This window comes from Lonchura striata, chromosome 2, assembly GCF_046129695.1.
Source record: "Lonchura striata isolate bLonStr1 chromosome 2, bLonStr1.mat, whole genome shotgun sequence".
In the NCBI taxonomy this organism is placed as follows: Eukaryota; Metazoa; Chordata; class Aves; order Passeriformes; family Estrildidae; genus Lonchura; species Lonchura striata.
The window spans coordinates 36,343,415-36,362,278 of record NC_134604.1 but is presented as its reverse complement, the minus strand read 5'-3'; the positions used below and the strand labels follow the sequence as shown (position 1 = coordinate 36,362,278).

The 18,864-nt window shown below is 45.4% G+C and overlaps 1 protein-coding gene across 1 annotated transcript in view; it reads left to right on the top strand.

The window, feature by feature from the left end:
* Nucleotides 1-17,921, top strand: part of ME3 (malic enzyme 3) — a 117,551-nt gene extending 99,630 nt beyond the window's left edge. The window contains exons 7-14 of the mRNA XM_077781325.1: nt 919-1,028; nt 11,613-11,710; nt 13,528-13,641; nt 14,309-14,414; nt 14,982-15,124; nt 16,146-16,319; nt 16,749-16,847; nt 17,650-17,921. Of these exons, the coding sequence (XP_077637451.1) occupies nt 919-1,028; nt 11,613-11,710; nt 13,528-13,641; nt 14,309-14,414; nt 14,982-15,124; nt 16,146-16,319; nt 16,749-16,847; nt 17,650-17,811 (1,006 nt within the window). The 3' untranslated portion in view covers nt 17,812-17,921. The remainder of the gene's footprint in view (nt 1-918; nt 1,029-11,612; nt 11,711-13,527; nt 13,642-14,308; nt 14,415-14,981; nt 15,125-16,145; nt 16,320-16,748; nt 16,848-17,649) is intronic.
* Nucleotides 17,922-18,864: the final 943 nt, after the last annotated feature.

Below are 18,864 nucleotides of genomic sequence, written 5' to 3'. Positions count from 1 at the left end.
CAAAGTCCAGCTATTCAGAGCCCCTTCACCTGCCTGCAGCCCAGAGGTTGCTAGTATTTGCATTACTCATTCTCTGAGTTTCTCTCAGTACCCTATCACAATTATGTGTGAGAAACTAGTAATTATGGCCCATTTAAGATTTTATTTGCAAAGCTTTAATGCAGCCTAGAGTCATACAAACTGATGAATGTGTATATATATGGACCACTCTGAATACCACCCAATTTATAAACTACACACTTCTTGAAATTGCTGGAAATTACTGGACAGTTATGGAAAGTTTGCAATTATTTCCTGCCTTTTCACTCTACAGGTCACTAGCTGTCATTGTGTGCTGGTTTCCTGCTAAACAACTCAGTGGAGAAAAACATTTCCAAACACAGAAGTGTGGCTGTGAAATCACACCATAAACCACTCAGTCCCACCATGAAACACTCACTCCATGTGATCCTACAAGCAGATTTTTTTTCATCTTTTGGCCACTTACAGCTGAAATGGGCCCCTGGTGGTGTCTCTTTAACTGGTGTCCCCTTTGCAGTCAGATTTGCTGTGATGCAGTGGGGCAGCGGCAATGCAAAGAGTGTCTCCCTTGCTTTGAGAACCTCCTCTGCAAACATACCACTGAAAACTTCTCATGCCAAAAGTCCAAAGATGCATGTACATTCTTAATATGTGTATATAAGTACACATATTAAGAAGCTACTTGAATTATGAATGCAATTTAATCCTGGTGTCCTGGTGACTCCACATTTCTCAGTGTGTGGACCTTGGGATGGGTGTGATCCTGTTTGCTGTTGCTGTTCTGCATTTCTGTCATAATACTTTTATTTCTGCACTACAGTGTCTAGCTACATTGCCTTAGTAAATGGTGTATATCTTGTCCTATTTATCCATTTTAAATTGCCCCTTAACGTGCAGGTACGGCATGAATTGTCTGATCCAGTTTGAAGATTTTGCCAATGCTAATGCTTTTCGTCTCCTCAATAAGTACCGCAACAGATACTGCACATTCAATGATGATATTCAGGGTAAGTACTGTTAGGAAAATCAAATTTAACCTTCACCTTGTCATGAGAAGCGGTGGTTAATATCACAAGACTGTTTATTATACAGTAGTCAGATGTCTGACAAATTTTAGAGTTTACACAGAAGCATTTAAAAATATAAACAAAAGCTCAGCCATCTGAGTTGAAAAGTGAGACTCCATTGTTCTTAGGAATTTAGCTGTTCATTGAAGAAACATCCAAGGGAGAAAATGGATCATATGCTTTAAATTATGCAGGTAACTTAGAGAGTTCCATTAATTTTCTATAATTTACCAAAAACAATGATGACGTTTTAACAGTTATGCAAGGCTTTTTGTTTGCATGAGCCAGGTGGTCATTAGCTGATCCTGGCATTCTCCCTCTATTGTTATACTCTTTACTATATGCACAAAAATAAAGGTAAACCAGCTTCTTTCCTCTCTGTGGATGCTAACTCTGCAGTAATCTGAGAACAGATCAGTTCTCCCCTAGTGTGGTTAACATAACTCTTCCAGCATCAAAGAGAAGTGACAGCAGCAAAGCTGGGTTATAACAAGCAAGTCTCCAGGCCCTGAGAGGCTCAGCAGTCAGCAGGATTGCTCAATGCCCACAGGGATGCACTCTGCATCCCCGTCTGATGCTGACTTGAAGGGCTGTTTGCCCATTTGACAGGGACAGGATCTTCCCAAGTGTCTACAAACAACCAGTTCTTTTCTGAGTCCCTCCATCTTTTCTTTTGTCTAGTCCTGCTTGAAACATGCAGAAATTTCCAATGTTTGATTTAATTATTTGCAGTCAGTTGGGCTCATCCTCACTTGTTCTTGAAAGAGACTGAAAGAAACATCAGTGTTATTTTTCACACAATACTGGTTCTTTTGTGAGCAGACTTTACAGTGCTGTTTCTGCATCTGCTGCTTATCTAACAATATTTGGCAATGTGTATAGCAGCTTCTTCCTATCTGACACAAGGAGTAAGATCTGGTTTGGGGAAATGTGGTTGGTGTGGTGGGATGCATGGACCTGCTCAAAGACATTTTCATTAAGAGGGTTTAGAAGCACAGAATCTAAAGGCATTTCAGGGAAGGGCAGATGGATACTCCTGTACAATACGACTCATCAGGTGCTCTTGCCACCCCCAAAAACTCCCAGTGGAAAGAGAAGCACAGGAAAAGAAAATCCAGGAGACACATTTTTGTATTGAAGTATTGAATGGGGGAACCAAGCACTCAGACTTTTATGGAGATGGGCAGATAAAGGCCATAATAAGAAGCCAATGTTGTAAAGATTCCTTTAGGATTAGTTGTTCTCTCTGAAAGTGGAAGGGGACTCAGCAGTCAAAAAGAGGCCAGGTGATGTGGCAAATCACACATCAGGGGCCTGGATGTAGCTTTTTTTGGCAGAACTGGAGTGAACAGCAAAGGTTTCTTGATGAATTTGAAAGGTTCCTTTGATAACAGGAGAAAAAGAGAATATTGAAGCTAAACTGCATATTCTGAGTGGGAAGCAGTAGACTATTTTTTATTGTTTTCTTTTGCCCATAGGTCATAGCTGAATGCCTCAGACAGTTCCTGGTAGTGACTACCCCAGAGCAGCAAACTAAATCCAGGAGGATGCTGTAAAACAGTATTATTATAAAATGGACCTTATCTGATCCTCCCCAGTTAGATACATGTCACAGTGCACAGGAGATGTCAAGTCTCCCAAAAATTCTTTGAAGTCCTGCCTTTTGAAAGAGTAGGATATTACCTCTTTGTAGTAAACCATGGTTATATTCTCAAATAAAGCATTTTGCTGGCACTGATTTCTCAGCAGTAGATAAGAAATCCTGCTGAGCTTTTGCACAACAAACAATGAGTTGAAGGAAGTAAGCACCTGTCTAGGCTTTTTTATGAAGCTGTCAGAAAGCAAGGGGAAATCCAAATTAGGGCTGTAGTCAGTAATTAGTTTGAGTACCTTTGGAATACTGAAGTAACATGGATCTACTCAGTTAATTCTGTCTTGGAGTCATGTCAGAGATAAAAGATTTGAATTAATGGGATGAGTAGTCTGATTTACCCTAATATATCCCTTTGTGTCCTCAGATATGAAAAAGGTAGAAAGTGGCATTTTCTCACTTATACCCCCCTGTTCTTTGGGTTTACATGAGACGCTCTCTTTTCTAAAGTGATGATCTTTCATGACTCACCTGCTTTAAAAAGTGTTAGAGTTCAATGTAAATGGTGTTGAAATGATTAATGAGAATTATACAAAGCCTTCTTAATGCAGGCCTGATTAATTTTACTCAAGCGAGACAGGAACAGATCTTCTGAGCCTGAATTATTCCAACTTGTGAGCTGGCAATATTTTAAGGATGTTGAATTAAAATCATCTTAGGTGCAAGCAGTGCAAGGTAGATGAGGCCTGAGCTATACTAATTAAACTCACTGACCATTGGTTAGTGGGACTGTGGATATAGTATGCTTACACATACACATCCAGATGGGATGAGGAAAAAAGGTATAAATTGCTTCCCTTAAGATCCTTTAGGCCTCCCTGTTGCTGCCCCAGGGCCTACACAAAATGAAAAACAGTTTAAAATATTAATACCTACTTTTTTTTTCCCTTTTTTTTCTCTTTTGTCTTACAAATTACTGTATTTCCAAATTCATCCTAACCCCAGAGAATGAAGGTGACTCAGACCCCTTCCAGTTGGAGCCAGCATGCTGATGCTGAGTGGGATGCCTGCCAGGTACCACCAACTGGGATGAGGTGACTGCTTGTTCTGAAAGCCATCAGCCTGGGATCTAGGCAGGAGCTGGCTCACAGTGCCCGTGTGTGGGAGCTCCCATTGAGGGAGTGCTTCTCCTTCCTCTAAGGGGGTGATGACATCAGTCCTTTCCCAGCTCTGTCTGGGTTCATGCAAGGGGCAACAGCTTCAGTTACAGTTCTGAGGGAGAAAATTGATTGTCACTTTTTCCTTTTTCCCAGTAAAGTACAAGGGCAGGCTCTGAAGCACATAAGATTAGAGGTACATGAGAAGGCTTTAGCTCCTGCTCTTTCTCTTCCTTCTCTAACTTTGTTCCACTTAATTGTTCACAGTGTTAAAAGTCTTAAAAAGTTGTCAAGTCTGGTGAATCCTAGAAGCAGGCATCTCTGGATTCCTGCTTCATACAATAAATGACATAAAACCACTGAAGGCATTAGTTTGGAAGGGGCCTCTGGACATCAGCCAGCCCTCACTCAAATAAAGGGTGATTTCAAGCTTAGATCCAAGTTTTATATTATTTCAGGTTCCTCAGAGCCTTGTCCAGCCAAATACTTTGCCATATATACAAGGATGGGTATCCACAATCTCTTAGCACTACTTCTTCCAAAGTTTTCTTACCTTCCTTGTGCATTATTTTTCCTAATATCTAATTGGAAATTTACTAGATGCAACTTGTGTTCATTGTGCCTCATCTTTTTTTTGTACACCTCTAAGAAGAATCTGGCCTCTTTACAAACACTCCACAGAAATTAGATGTCCTCTTAGTCTTCTCCATCCCTTTCAAACCCAAGCTCCTCAGTCCTTTTTTGTATACCCTGGTCATATTTGTGTCCCTCCTCTGGACTTCCTCCAGTTTGTCATTGTGCTGAAAGCCCCAAATGCAACATGCTTGTCTAGGGAAGACCTCAAAAGTGCTGAAATAGAAAAGATTATAACTTTTTTTGACCTCCTGTTGATACAGTCTAGCAGGATGTTGACCTTCCGTGTCACAAGGGCTTATTCCTGGCTCATCTTCCACTTGCTGTCCACCATGACACCAAAGTTTTCTTCTGCAAAGCTGCAAGACTGCATTTGCCTTTGCTGACCCTCAGGAGGTTTCCCTGAGTCCCTTTCTCCAGCCTGCTGAGATCCCTGTGTATGACTGTCATACCACCATTGTGTCAATCACTATCCCCAGTTTGTAATCATCCATGAACTTTATGGAAGTGCACTCTGTTTTATAATCCACATTGTTATGAGAACTTAAATAGTATTGGCCTCTTTGTACCACTGACCACAAACCTTTGAGCCTACCAGACCAGCCACTTTTTCACCTGCTTGTTCAGTCTGTACCTCTCCAGTTTGGCTACAAGGATGTTTTGGGAGGTGATGTCAAAGGCCTCATGCAGATCAAGGAAAACATCCAGAGTTCTATTTCCATGATGAGAACTTTAGGCATGCAAAATTACAGCATCTCCATGGACTTTTGCCTATTTAGCAGGGATTGCTCAAGAGACAAAGTCCATGAGACCTGATGAAATGCATCTAAGGATTCATCTGAGGTATGTGGCCAACAGCATTACAAAGTCACTCTTTGAAAGGTTATGGTGATTGAGGAGATCCTAATTCCTGAAAAAAAAAGACAAATGTCACACCTAGCTTCCAGAAAAGTAAAAAGCAGGGAGTTTTAGCCCAACTAGCCTAACCACAGTGTCTGGGGATTACAAAGTTGGTCTTCTGGAAGCACACCTAAGAACATGAAGGTGAATGAGGACAGTATGGATGTCCCAAGGCAAATCATACCTGACCAACTTAGATGCCTTTTGAGATGTTTACTCAGTACTGAACAGCAGAAGTATTTCTGCAAGTTTAGTCAGAATTGCTGAAAACATAAAGAAATCTTTAATGTGTTATGTAATTAATTGTGTCAGATCATGTAATTCAAAAGTTTTTCACACATACAGGCAGGGCAAAGAGAACAGTGCACAAAAGCATAAAGCCTATCATCTAAAGTAATCTGCAGTCAATGCTCAGGGTTGCCCCTTTCACAGAACACCTCTGAGTCTTTTCCAAGTTATTGCAGCAATGATTCCCTTCAGTTGTAAGATGGGTGACTACTGATGATCCTCAAAATATCTCTTGACCTACCAACTACCTTTTCTCATTATCCTAGCAGATAACCTTTCCCTAACCTTCCCAAGATACTTCAGGAAGCAGTGCCTGGCCTGAAGCAACAGTGCTCCAGATCTCAGCTAAGGCTGGGAACCAGGCTGACTCCAGTGTCGCAAACCTGAGCAGCTTCAAACACTTGGGCAAGTTGGAAATCAATCATGTGCAAAGGAGGCCTGTTTCACAGGCACGTTTCCATGTGCTGTGAGAAACAGGCAAAGTGAGAGTCCTTGGCTCAGCAGTCAGTAATTTCAGGAGACTAAAATGGTACAGTATCTCACTTTGTTGTTTCAGCTGGCGTGGCAAATGCATGGGTAATTACCACAGGAAGCCAAGGAGAGGGAAGCACAATAGGAAGGGAGTGCGGGTCGGTACCGTGCAGTGGAACAAAGCAGGCAATGTCCTGCCAGGCAGCTCCTGAGCAGCACGCTTTCCCTGGGGATTGACCCAGCCTGGAGATAGATGTGGAGGTGTTCTCAGTCCTGCAGAGGTTCACTATTAACAGTCCCTCTAGACCTGCTGTGCTCCACAGCAGAAGAGGCTGCTGCATTTCCCCTTGCTGCTGCTGCCTTTAACTATGTAAGGGCCAGCTCCTGGGTTTGTGTTGAATTCACACGCTGCTGCCATGGTCAGAACCTATCATTAAGTTTATACACAGTATAGTCCAAGCACATTACAGTGGAAAGATTAAAAGCAGGTACCTAGAGATTGCCTCACTAGGCTTCTCCATTGTCAGGCAGCTCATCTCCATGCCACCAACAATTCTGGGTCACCCTTCAGAGAGCAAGTTCCATCCCTGTATATCAGTGCTTTGCATTTTACTTCTCTTCTTGTTGACTAACTCTGCACCACTTCTAAGTTTATTTTCTTAATGTCTTACAGAAGCCCTCTGGGAAAGGGTATCACTAGCCCACAACTATGGAGGGGAAGACCCTGAGCTGCAAACACTTTGGCAGTTTTTTGCTCCAGCTTTGTTGTGTTTGACTTTTGAGTATGTATTTGGAGTGGATCTGGACAAGCTCCACTCTGCTTTCCAGTAATGGGCGGAACTGCTGCAGGGAGTTAATATGAACCAGAATTTGGAAAAGGCTTCCTCCTCATCCATAAATTTAGATATATTTCCTTGGCTGCCCTTTGCTGGAGCTGTTAAACTAGAGTTTGCTGTTCCCTGGGCCCTCATATTGGCATGGTTTTGACAGGGCAAAGCATAAGCAGGCAGGTCAAGAGTAAAACATAAAAGATCAAGCTGAATTTGGTCATCTTTTCCACCAGTGTACTGTGGAGAAGGGGGAATCACTCACACAGGTGTTGTGTGAGGAAACAGGCAGTGGTGTGGCTGCACGTTCCCATTGCTGCTGCTATTGGAAGGACTCAGCATGGTGGTGATGCTCAGCTCAGCTCAGTCAGCCCTCCAGGACAGGTGACAGGGCAGTGCCAGCCACCAGCATGAGAGGACTCCTGCCCCCAAGCACCCCCATGGTCCATGCTTTCCCCCATGTTCCCTGCTTAGCCACTGGTGCTGGCACCCACAGCACAGAACACAGCCTTGACCTCGGCACTGGGCAGCTTTTCCCCAGGGACTCATGCAGTGCTTCCTGTAACTCCACGTGCAGAGCTGCTCACCCCTCTGCTTGCTCTCCCCACCCTGAGGAAGGGTCAGATCCCTAGGAATGGGAGTGTCTCTACTGCAGCCTTTCCCAAGCGATGCTGGGGTGCAGATCCTTTGCTCAGGTTATGCTCTAGTGTACCTCCACTGACATCTACTGGGGCTTGTTCTCACTTGCAGTAGTACAAGTGGAATACCAACCCCACAGGGTTTTCCTTAATGTTTTACAATATTCTGTATTATACAATATTCTGCCCGTGTGTCAGAAATTGATTCCTGCAGAGATGGCCATGTTCCTGAGTGTGCCTTAGCTCTAAATGCCTCTTTTTTGTACTGGTTCTGTTGCTGTGGACTTCCCAGAGGGGTCCTGAGGTCTGCTTGCTATTTTGTGATATCATGTTTAGCACTCACTTTAAGTCTTGGATAGATAGGATGGTTTGCAAGCACTTTCTGTTCTTCTCTCTGTACCCCTCCATATCTCACCTCAGATACAGACCAGCCAAGCTGGCTCTTGCTAATTACTTAGGGAAGCAGTTATCTGCAATAGCAGCACTCATTCTCTTTGGAAAACAGATAGACCAACATGTTGAAGGATGGCTGGTTTTTTCTTGCCATGCTGAGGAGTTTCCTGCCCCAGTCTGACTTTCTTTCAGAACTGAAGCACAACGATTAGCCAATTATTTACATGAACCAGCTGTGAACCCTTCTCCACAGAGATACTCCATTGTTCCGTACTCAGAAATTGTAATTATCGAAGAAAAATATTGAGCTAAGGCCAAAGTACGAAAGTACAGTAACTTTATTACTTGAGTAATAGGGGTGAGATGGAATTTGGGAGACATGGAGGGATTAGAAACACGTTGGAACAAGAGAGGAGGATTAGGAGTGTCAGAGCTGAACAGAGCCCTGCTGTTAGTCAAAGCTGCAGTACAAGTGCAGGGGATGAGTAATGGCACACCCAGTCCCAGAGGTCTCTGCTCTGCAGACTGAGTCCGTGTCCCCTGTCTTTTCAGACACACCACTTGTCAAATTCCTGCTAGTGACACCTTTAAAAAGTACCTCAAGTACCTCCCTCTGTTGAATCACTCAAGAGCATTTCCCACTTAAATGGGTTTGCAAATACCAGCATTTGTCCCATCAGACTTCTTGACAGTCGCGGGGTATAAAGCAGTTTTGCCTGGGTCAGGACCAAGAGAAACAAGATATTTCTCCAGTTACATGTCAGTCTTTTCAATGCTTTCCAGGCATCTATCCCTGCTAGTGCTATGACCTGACACACCATCACACTGTAATGGTTTCACTTCCAGTTTTTTAACTTTGATCATCCACTGAGGGATTTGGGGATTTCTGTGCAAAGCAAGCCTTGGAGATAGTGTGTGAACATGTGTGAGTGTACACACAGATGTTCATGCTCTACTGCATGTCATAAGCTTGGCATTACTGACAACTGGGGGACCCTGGTCTCTTCCCATTTCTTTGCAGTTCAGACTTTCAGGGTGGAATCTCTTTCTGCACAGATTAGATGTCTGCAACAGAAGTGCCTACATGTATTCCAGTTACCTTATCTCTCTAAAAAACATATGGTAGTAGTGACTCTTCCAGGGTGTATTTCATTTGACCCAGTTCAGGGCTTCTTTATCATAAGCAGGATCATACATGTTTTCTTTAGAGGAGTCCCATCCTCAGTGTCTGTCATGGCAGCACACCAAACAGTCCTACGATTATAGACTCACCCTAACAAAGAGAATGAGGATACACTGGTTATGTGACACCCAAAAAACACAAAAGCTAAAAGTTAGGCAATTATCCAGTGTTCTTTTAAATTTCTTGGATGTTCATTATCTTCCTCTGTAATTTTCCTAGTCCAGTGGAATTTCACCAGGCAAATACACTACTCTAAAGAGATCATTAAAAGGCAGAGATGTAGTGCAGGAGGAGCAAGAGGAATTCCTTTGTACCCTTCCTTCAGTTGTGACATGTTAATACTGAAGCAACAAGGTGCTCAGTGGCTGCTTCCCTCCCCATCAAGTCCCTTTTAAACTGACTGAACTCAGATGGTCTGGGTCTGGAAATGTAATAGTAAAAACTTTTCTGAGGTGATGAAGGGAATTCATCCTTGGTGCTGAAACCAGTGTCTCAAGTGATTCATGCAAGAAAGAAGCTTACAAATTTATCAACCATCAGTCTAGTGTTTAAGGCATGAATGCTTGCAGTGCCCTCATGAAGTCATGGATGCCTCATCCCTGGGAGTGTTCAGGGACAGGTTGGATGGGGCTTGGAACAACCTGATCTAGTGGAAAATGTCCTTGCTTGTGTCAGGGGAGTTGGAACTAAATGGTCTTTGAGGTCCCTTCCAACCCAAACCACTTTATGGCTCTATGAAATGATGCTGCCATTCTGTACCACTGTGCCAGTGTGGACACCACATCTGTTGCAGAAGTATGGCTCCTGTCACCTATGCTAAACCAGAATCACTCTTAAGAGAGGCTAATTATTAGCTTTTGGAGACTAAATTCATCTGAGTTATAATCAGAAGTTGTTTCACATTGTACTGACAAATACTTCAGGCTTGGCCTATAAAGATTGTCTTTGTCAGAGTAGTGTATATAGATTCCCTAAACAAGGTAAGTCTTGTCAATAAAAGTACTTCTTTGACAGAGTACTTGTGCTTCCACTATACTTGCTGCTTGCTAGGAAATGATAAGAGCGTGAATCATTCCCCAGTAATATACCAGCAGATTCCTAGCTTGTCTGCAGCTTTTGCACTAAAGAAAAGGAGCAGGTACAGCTGAATTTGTTTTCTGGGTCCTTCGGAGATGAGGCAGCTCCATCTGCTGGTGTCACTGCTCGTGGTCATGTCTACGCAGGCACTGCTGTTTCTCAACAGACTGTTGCTGATGCCCTGCAGCACCCCAGGCCTAAGGACCCTGAAGGGAACCTCAGTGAAGAATTGGCTACTTGAAACCCTGAACCATTGGCTGATTACATGGGCAGCAAAATAGGAAATGCTGTAAATTTGGTGAAATCAGGTGTATTAACTTAAAAGTGGTCATTGTTTGCCCCAGCCATGACCACCCCTGCAAGACCTGTTACTCATTACTATCAGGTCTCCCTGATTTCTCACAAAGCTTCTAAAGATGAGCATGTAGAGACCAGAACTAGAGCTGGGAATAGATCAAAATTAGGACATATCCAAACTGATATTCTTTCAAATGCTAAGGAAGAATACTAATCAACTTTATGATCCTTACGGGTCCCTTCCAATTTTCCATATTCTGTGATCAAACGTCCACCTTCACTCCCAGGTCCCCTTTAATGTTGCATCCAGCTTGCCCAGGTGAGCTGACATATCACCAGTGAGTGTCTGAAACATTATTAGATTGTGCCTTATTTATTTCCACCACATTTTTTCACCTGGGACAGGACATTAGATGAATGTTGCATGTGATTTATGTGCGAGTTATGTGGGGTAAAGACAGGTTATTCAATCTGAACATTTGCCCCCCTTAATGTATGGAAAGCTGTAGATATCACAGTGGCTGTAATAGCAGGACTCTTCTCCATTTACTGCATTGTTTCTCACTAATCTGGGGCCAACTCCTGTTCTCAATGATTCCTTAGTGTTTAGCAGCAGGATGTGATGGCTGTAAGTCAGGGTATCAGGGTGTTAGAGGAGTAAAAAAATGGTGATACTGGGCTGTGAAGGTAAATAGGAGAAAAGGATGGTAATTCCGTAATCACAGAGTTTTTTGACAAAGGGACCCAAGTTCAAACCACTGCTCTGCTACAGGGGTCTTATGTGACCTTCGAGAAGTCAGATGCATCTTAAACCCTTGTAAATTAGGTATTAACTTCTTCTGACATTCTAGGATTTGGAGTCCCTTTGACTCTGCATGGAGGAAAATTTGTGTTCTCCAGCCTTGCAGGAGAATTTGAATGTTAATATTTCAGCATAGGGAAAGCACTATGATCCTTCAGTGACAGAATTTAAGAGAATGATTCCTACCACAAGGTTTCTGACAGTACATCTGCAGGGTGGACATTGCATTTTCCAGGATGTCCATCTCATGGTGTTTCTCTCTTTCAGGCACAGCATCTGTTGCAGTCGCTGGCCTCATTGCAGCCTTAAGGATCACAAAGAGCAAGCTCTCTGACCAGAAGTTTGTTTTCCAGGGAGCTGGAGAGGTAGGAATGCTCCTGAGCTTGTACCTTGAAATGCTCCATCTTGAAATTTAGAGAGAGAAAAGTCATCTGTGAAACTTCCTGCAAGGCTTGGTCTCATGAGGATGAAGCACAGAAGCAGGTTCCTTGTCACTGGGCAGGAGTGAGGCCCATAGGTGGATCTTGCTGCTGTGTGGAAGTTACCAACAATCTTTTAGTGATTTCTTGGCCCATGAGTCCTGAGCAGACTCCATGGATACTACGAGGCTGCCCATGTGTCAGTTTAGGGAAGGTCCGTATGAGGCAGGAATATTAAGGAGGCTGGTTTGAGTTCTCAGGGTTGATGTCTAGGGTAAAGCAGAATTTCTTTAGCAGCAGAGTCCAAAGGACTCAAAGAGCTGTAAGAACACAACCTTTCTGTCTGGAGTCAGTCACAGTGCTCCATGGCAGAAGCCACATCACCTGTATGGCACCTGCTCAAAGAGAGAGGAAGAAGAAGAACCCTCCAAAGCCTGGTCCATGGACTAAAGGTGTTGGTCTAGGGCCTGTCCCAGCTCTTGTCCACCTGTGAGACTTTGGGAAGGTCTGTTATTACTTGTCTATCCCTCACTGAGACAAAGATTGCTCTCTGTCTCTCCACCCCTGCTGGCAGATATGTCTGTGCTGGTCACCATCTCTGAGGCACAGAGGCCCTCCTGCCTTCTTAATCCCCATCTGGGCAGAAGGGCCAGGCATGGCTATAGGAGCACAAACACACAGAATGTCCAGGGCTGCTTTCCCAGGCAGGAATGGGAGAAGACTTTCCTCATGGCCATATTTCAGATGCAGCAGTCCCACTTGGCTTTGAGTTCCTCTGTACTGGCATTGCCACCAGCATTTTTTAAGTGTCTGCCCCTCTTTCTCCCCTGCAGCAGCTGGTTTAAACTATGGAAACAGCCCCTGCTTTTTCAGCCTCACCTGCTGTTGGAACTCAAAATGTCCCTCAGACATTTTTGGAGATTCCAGGCCTTGGTCAGAAGCATTTTAGACCCTGGCAGACAGCTGGAAACAGCTGTGATTTTGAGTTAGAGCCATGGAATGAGTTACCAACTTTGAAGGTGGAACAAGCAGTCACAAAGGGTTAGGTAGTATAGTAGAGGTAGTTACAAAGTAGAGGGGAAATTTTTTAGTATTGTACAGGGGGGTTTGTACTTTGTACATGGGGGTCAGTTTTAAGATGGAGAAAAGTGGGCCGATCCTGTTCTTCCTCCTTCCTCACCTCCATGTTCTTGGTGATGCTGGCACTTATGGATTGGTTTAGAGTAGAAAAGCACCTTGTAACATAGGTAGTAGGTATTGGGGGAAAACTGTAAACATGTAACACGTAATATATCGTATAAAAGATAGCATTAGCCCTGGGCATGGGGAGAGAAGAAGACAGCAGAAAGAGAGGGTGTCAGGGTGTGTGTGTGTCTCTGCCTGGGCCGCTGACCAAGCAGCCGCAGCCCGAGAAGACAATCTGTTAGATAACTAACAATAAACTGCCTTGAGACCAAACAACAAGAGGCTGCGGAGTTTTTCTTTAGAAGCACGGGTTGGAGGAGAGACTTTACCACCACACGGAACCCCTGAACCAGGCCGGGGGTTCTGGTAACCTGCAACCTGCTCTGCTGAATGATTGTGGGGGTTTTTATTTATGGCAGCACCTACAATGCTAAAATCAGCCCCATGCCTTGGCACTGTACAACAGAAAGTCTCCCTGTTTTTACAGTGCTGGGGGATGACCCAACCCACCTGTCATTTAAAATCTTCCCCCAAAAGATAATGATATCCCAATGAAGTGTTTATATACTGTGTTCCAGGCTGCAATGGGCATAGCTCATCTCATCCTCATGGCCATGGAAAAGGAAGGAGTTTCACGAGAGGATGCTATCAAAAAAATTTGGATGGTGGACTCCAAGGGACTGATTGTGAAGGTGAATTTGTCTCCAGAGCTGAGCTCCACTCACCTCTCATCCATTGCCAGCTAGAGAAGCCAGAGGAGGCAGATACCATGGACCCCTGCTCAGCCCTGAAGTAAAGGCTGAAGTTTTATTGGTGTCAGCATTGCTGTTCCTGCTTTCAGAGGACTAGCTCTCATGGTGACAAGTGTGCCAGCAGCAGTGGCCACCCTAAAGGCAACACTTCAGGCTGGGCCTCTAAAGTGGAAGGGTACTCTGCTGGCCCTGGCCTCAAGCAGTGCTGGAAGTCTTGCACGTCATATGGGGCATTATCACAGCAAAACTGTGCCCTGCTCAGTGACCCAGCCTGGCCCAGCTCCATTCTGCACTCCCTGTGTCCCCAGGGTGTCTGTCCTTGTCCCTCCTCAGACTGGAGGAGACTTGCGCTTTATGTACAAGTGAAGGGCAGCCAGGTCCCTCCTCCACGCAGTCAGAATACTTCAGTGGGTGAGAGGAGCAGAGGCCAGCCCAGTGTGACATCACACCCCATTGCTCCATGCCTGGCTGGCTGGTGCTGAGCTCCTGCCATGTGGAATCTGCTTTTGGCAGAGGGCTGAGAGACGAAATGAGCTGAAGATGAGTAACTATGTTATGTGTCCACCTTTTGCCAACAGACCAAAGTTTGATTCCTTTTTCCTCACAGGGCAGGAGCCACCTGAACCATGAGAAGGAAATGTTTGCCCAGGACCACCCCAGTGTGGACACACTGGAAGAGGTTGTGGAGAAAGTGAAGCCTACAACAGTTATAGGTGGAGTTCACTTAATATGACCTTTTACTCAATTCAATTCTTAGGAAAGTTTCTGTCTTTCCTCCAGAGTCTCCTTTTGTTCTCCTAGTCAAAACAAAATGAGCTTTTTTCACTTCCATTTTGCCAGTTGAGTTCTCCATATCCTTTTTGTGTTAACTATGGGGCACAGGCTTCCTCACTTTTGGAGCTGTAGGAATTCTTTCACACAGAGCTGTAGAGGGAGTTGCTGGGGGAGGGAGGATCTGGGGCTCTCAAGCAACAGACTTGGCCCTATCATGCTGGGCAGGATGAGGATGACAACAGGCACCTCAGGAAGGTCTTTGGGAGTCAGAGTACTGCAGTCAGGCTGGCCAAAACACTTGTGCCCACTCTGCCTGGAGGAGCAGAGGACTTTATTTTGAGATAGGCTTTAAATCTCACTGTCATATGAGAAAGATGGTACCTGCATCTCCAGAGATGAAGCTGTTTCCGTCCCACAGTTCATTTACCATTCCCAGAGGGACCAGCCCGATGCTCTGAAGTCGCACAGCGGGAAGGCACCGCCTCACTCTGCTGTTGCTGTTCCAGGTGTGGCGGCCGTTGCAGGCGCTTTCACTGAGAAGCTGCTGAAGGACATGGCAGCCTTCAATGAGAGGCCCATCGTGTTTGCCCTGAGCAACCCCACGAGCAAAGCAGAGTGCACAGCAGAGCAGTGCTACCGCCTCACCCAGGTATCGCCTCACCCAGGTACCGCCTCACCCTGGTACTGCCTCAGCCTGGCACCTCCTCACCCTGATACCTCACCCTGGTACTGCCTCACCCAGGTATTTCACACTGGTACCTCACCCTGGTACCACCTCACCCTGGTACCTCACCCTGATACCGCAGCTCGGCACCAGGAGCTCGGGGCCTGGCTGGACCCAGGACATCACAGCAGGGCATGCTGGCAAACAAGTGACAGCCTACATAAATTGAAATAAGAGACATTTGAGCTGGATCTAAAGAAAGACTTTGATGCTGTGAGGAAGGTCAGGAGGGTGGAGCAGGGGGTGCTCATGCAGTCTCTGTCCTTGCAAGTTTTACAAGACCAGACTGGGTAAAGCTCTGACCAACCTGGTCTGATTTCATAACTGACCTTGCTGGGAGCAGGAATTTGGATCCCTACCAGCCTGAACTACTTTGTGATCCTCTAAAGAAAGTGCTTGCCTCCTTCACCCACAGCTGTGTGAGATGTCCCATCCTCTCCAGTTTCTGTCCCCTGTGTTACCCCAACCTAGTTGTTTATGTTACTATTTCATCACCCAACTTAGACTCAATGTCACTGAAGAATTACAGTCACGTGAATTGACTTGGCTTGAGAGAGGAGCCCTTGTCTCACTCTTTCCTTTGCCTTCCCCACCATCTACCTATGGCCAGAGCAATCATACAGCCCCAGACCTTTATCCCACAAGTCTCTCTTCATATTCCATACACAGATGGTTGATAGACAGGTAGAAAGACTCCTCAGCAGAGCACTTGCAGTACAAACACATGCTCAGTACTTGGTGGCCCTTCCCATGGCCCTGATCATGGCTATGGGTGAGGTGGGCCTTCCCAAAGTGTCAGCTGGAGGTGGCTCTGGTGGAGATGCCCCTGCTGACGGAGTTTTGGCAACTTTGTCACCAGTGTCCCCAGAGCACAGGTCATGATAAGCAGCAGAAATATAAGACTTCTCTTCCAAATCTGAATGCTTTTTTCTGTCTCTTTGATCAGGGCCGGGGAATATTTGCAAGTGGGAGTCCATTCCCAAAGGTAACCCTGCCCAATGGACAGACCTTCTTCCCTGGCCAAGGAAACAACGCCTACGTCTTCCCAGGAGTGGCTTTGGGAGTCATTGCCGGCGGGGTCCGGCACATCTCTGATGAAATCTTCCTCATCACAGCAGAGGTTTCCAATTGACATTTAACTGATACTGTAAAAAAGATGATAAGAGGCACATGTATGTACTTCAGGTGTTTTAAAGAACCTGTCCCAGCACAATCAATGCGTGGAGGGGAAATAACTCATCCTCAGCAAAAAGCTGCAGCTTTCTCCTGGCTCAGGGAAAGCTCAGTTACACCTAGAGAGGTGCAGGAGCCATGACAGGGCTCTCCTTCTCCACACCAGCTGCCCTGGCACAGCACTGCTCCACTCTGGCTCCAGTCTAAAGTATGTGATGAAACGTGTACACATGTGTGTTTGAACAGGTCACGAGTTCCCACTCAGGACTATCCCAGCCCCGATGCTGCTGAGGTTTCAGCCACATACCATGTAATGTGAGGGAATGTGGTATGTGCTTGAGATCATCCCTAAAAACTGCCATCCTCTTCTTTCTAGACTATTGCTGCCGAGGTAACAGAGCAGAATCTTGCAGAAGGAAGACTCTATCCCCCCTTGGGCAGCATCAGAGAAGTGTCTCTCAAAATTGCTGTGAAAGTGAGTATTTCCATTCTTATTTCCACTTTTCATGATAGGAAGGGAAGGAATTGCCCTAGCATAATTTTTGATTTGTGGGGTTTTTTTAATTCAATTTATTCTAAAGTCTAAAGCAGTCATTCTCAGGAATTCTTCTGGCCATAATTGCTGCTTTGATTTCTTCCATCATTAAAACCCAGATGTGAAAAATGCATTCTGATTCTGGATGCCTCGCAGCTTACAAAGCTCTGCTTTATTGCTTGAAGCTGTGAATCTTCAGCACTTAAAAAAATGAGGTTTAGAGTCAAATTCAAACATGACTGAAATTGCCAAAAGATTTTAGGTTCCAAATTGCTATTTTGGAACCTTTCCTCGTATATTTAATAGGGACCTACGTACATAAATACTATTCCAGACGTGGACTTGTCTAATTAAGCGTTTGGTGCTCTGTATACATCAGATACCCAGTGAGAATCTCCTTGGGCTGCTCAGAGCTACTGCTGGATGCAGAGCATGGCCGAGGAGCTTACACGTGTGAGTGGAGCTGGCCAAAGGGCTGCTCTCCTCCTTCACCTGCACACCCCAACCATTCTTCCAGGGCAGGGGGTGCTTTTCTTACCAACCACTGCTTGCAGGCAGCTTACATTCCTTCACCCAACTGAGGGTGAAGTGCAGCTCACTCATAAAGAGAAAAATGAAAAAATCTGCGCAGATCTGAGAGGAGGAAAGAGGGAAAACACAAACGGGGCCAAACTGCAGTTGGTTTCAACTTCATAACATGCTAGCATTGTTTCAGCAGCTCATTTTGCTTATCTTTTTTCAGATTATTGACTGGGCATACAAGCATGGCCTCGCTTCTTTGTACCCCGAGCCAGCAGACAAGGAAGCCTTTGTGAAACAGCTCATGTACAGCTCTGACTACGATTCATTTGCTTTTGATGATTACAGGTGGCCCCCTGCAGCCATGCAAACACAAAGTATATAATGTTTTGTGAGAATTGTTCTCTCATTTTTGCCAGTAGTTCCTGTGGCCCATGTCATTGCTGATAAAACGCACCTCCAGGCTTGCAGAATGATAAAAGTAAATTAATCCAAGTTTTTTTTTTTTTTTTACTTGCCACTGATTTTTGTCTGGGGGAGCATGTCAATGGGGAATAAAATGGAGTCTAGGGTGGGCAGTGGGTACTCCAAGAAGACTGGCTGCAGCCCATCCCAGTCAGTCAGCACTGCTGATTGCTGGTTGCTTAACATACTGCCTGCTCTCAGCTGCCTGAGATAAGCTACCTGGGCCACCTCAGAAGCACAGAATCCCATGGCTACTGGGACTGCCCATAGGAAGCTCGAATCCACATGAGCATCCCTCACACATGACAGCCACACTGCCTGTGGCTCCCTGGATGTAACGGGAAGTGTGTGCATTGCCCTGGGAGAGTTGCACACTTGGGAAGCACTACTCTTTTCTGTTTCTGGCGTCCCTGATGGTGGGGACTCTCAACCAACCCAAAGTGGTGCATGGCACTGTCATTTGCCACACCCCATGGAAGCAAACCCCAAAACCTCCTTCAGCCCCTCCCCTCTTCAATTCAGGTGGCCCTTCAAGATAACAAGAGTGAAGGAACACATAGGGGACGGCCAAGCCAGAGAGCAGGACACCCCCAAAACCACATACAGCCATCACATCGGTGCAGCTCCTGATGGACACTGCTAAGGATGCTCTGCCACCAGCCAAGGGCTCCCCTGGGAGTCTCTCTGTGTCACAGAGTTCCAGGGAGGCTTCCCCCAGCCTTGTGACATTGTCATGCCTCACCAAATATTATCCCAGCAGGATGGGTGCTCCTGAGCATAACTGGGAAAGAACAGAGGGATTGCTGACAACTCTTCCAGCACACACTCCCTGTGCTGGTGGGGCCAAGGGGAAGGTGGAGCTGAAGGGAAGGTGGGATGAAGGGAAGGTGGAGCTGAAGGGAAGGTGGAGCTGAAGGGAAGGTGGGATGAAGGGAAGGTGGAGCTGAAGGGAAGGTGGGATGAAGGGAAGGTG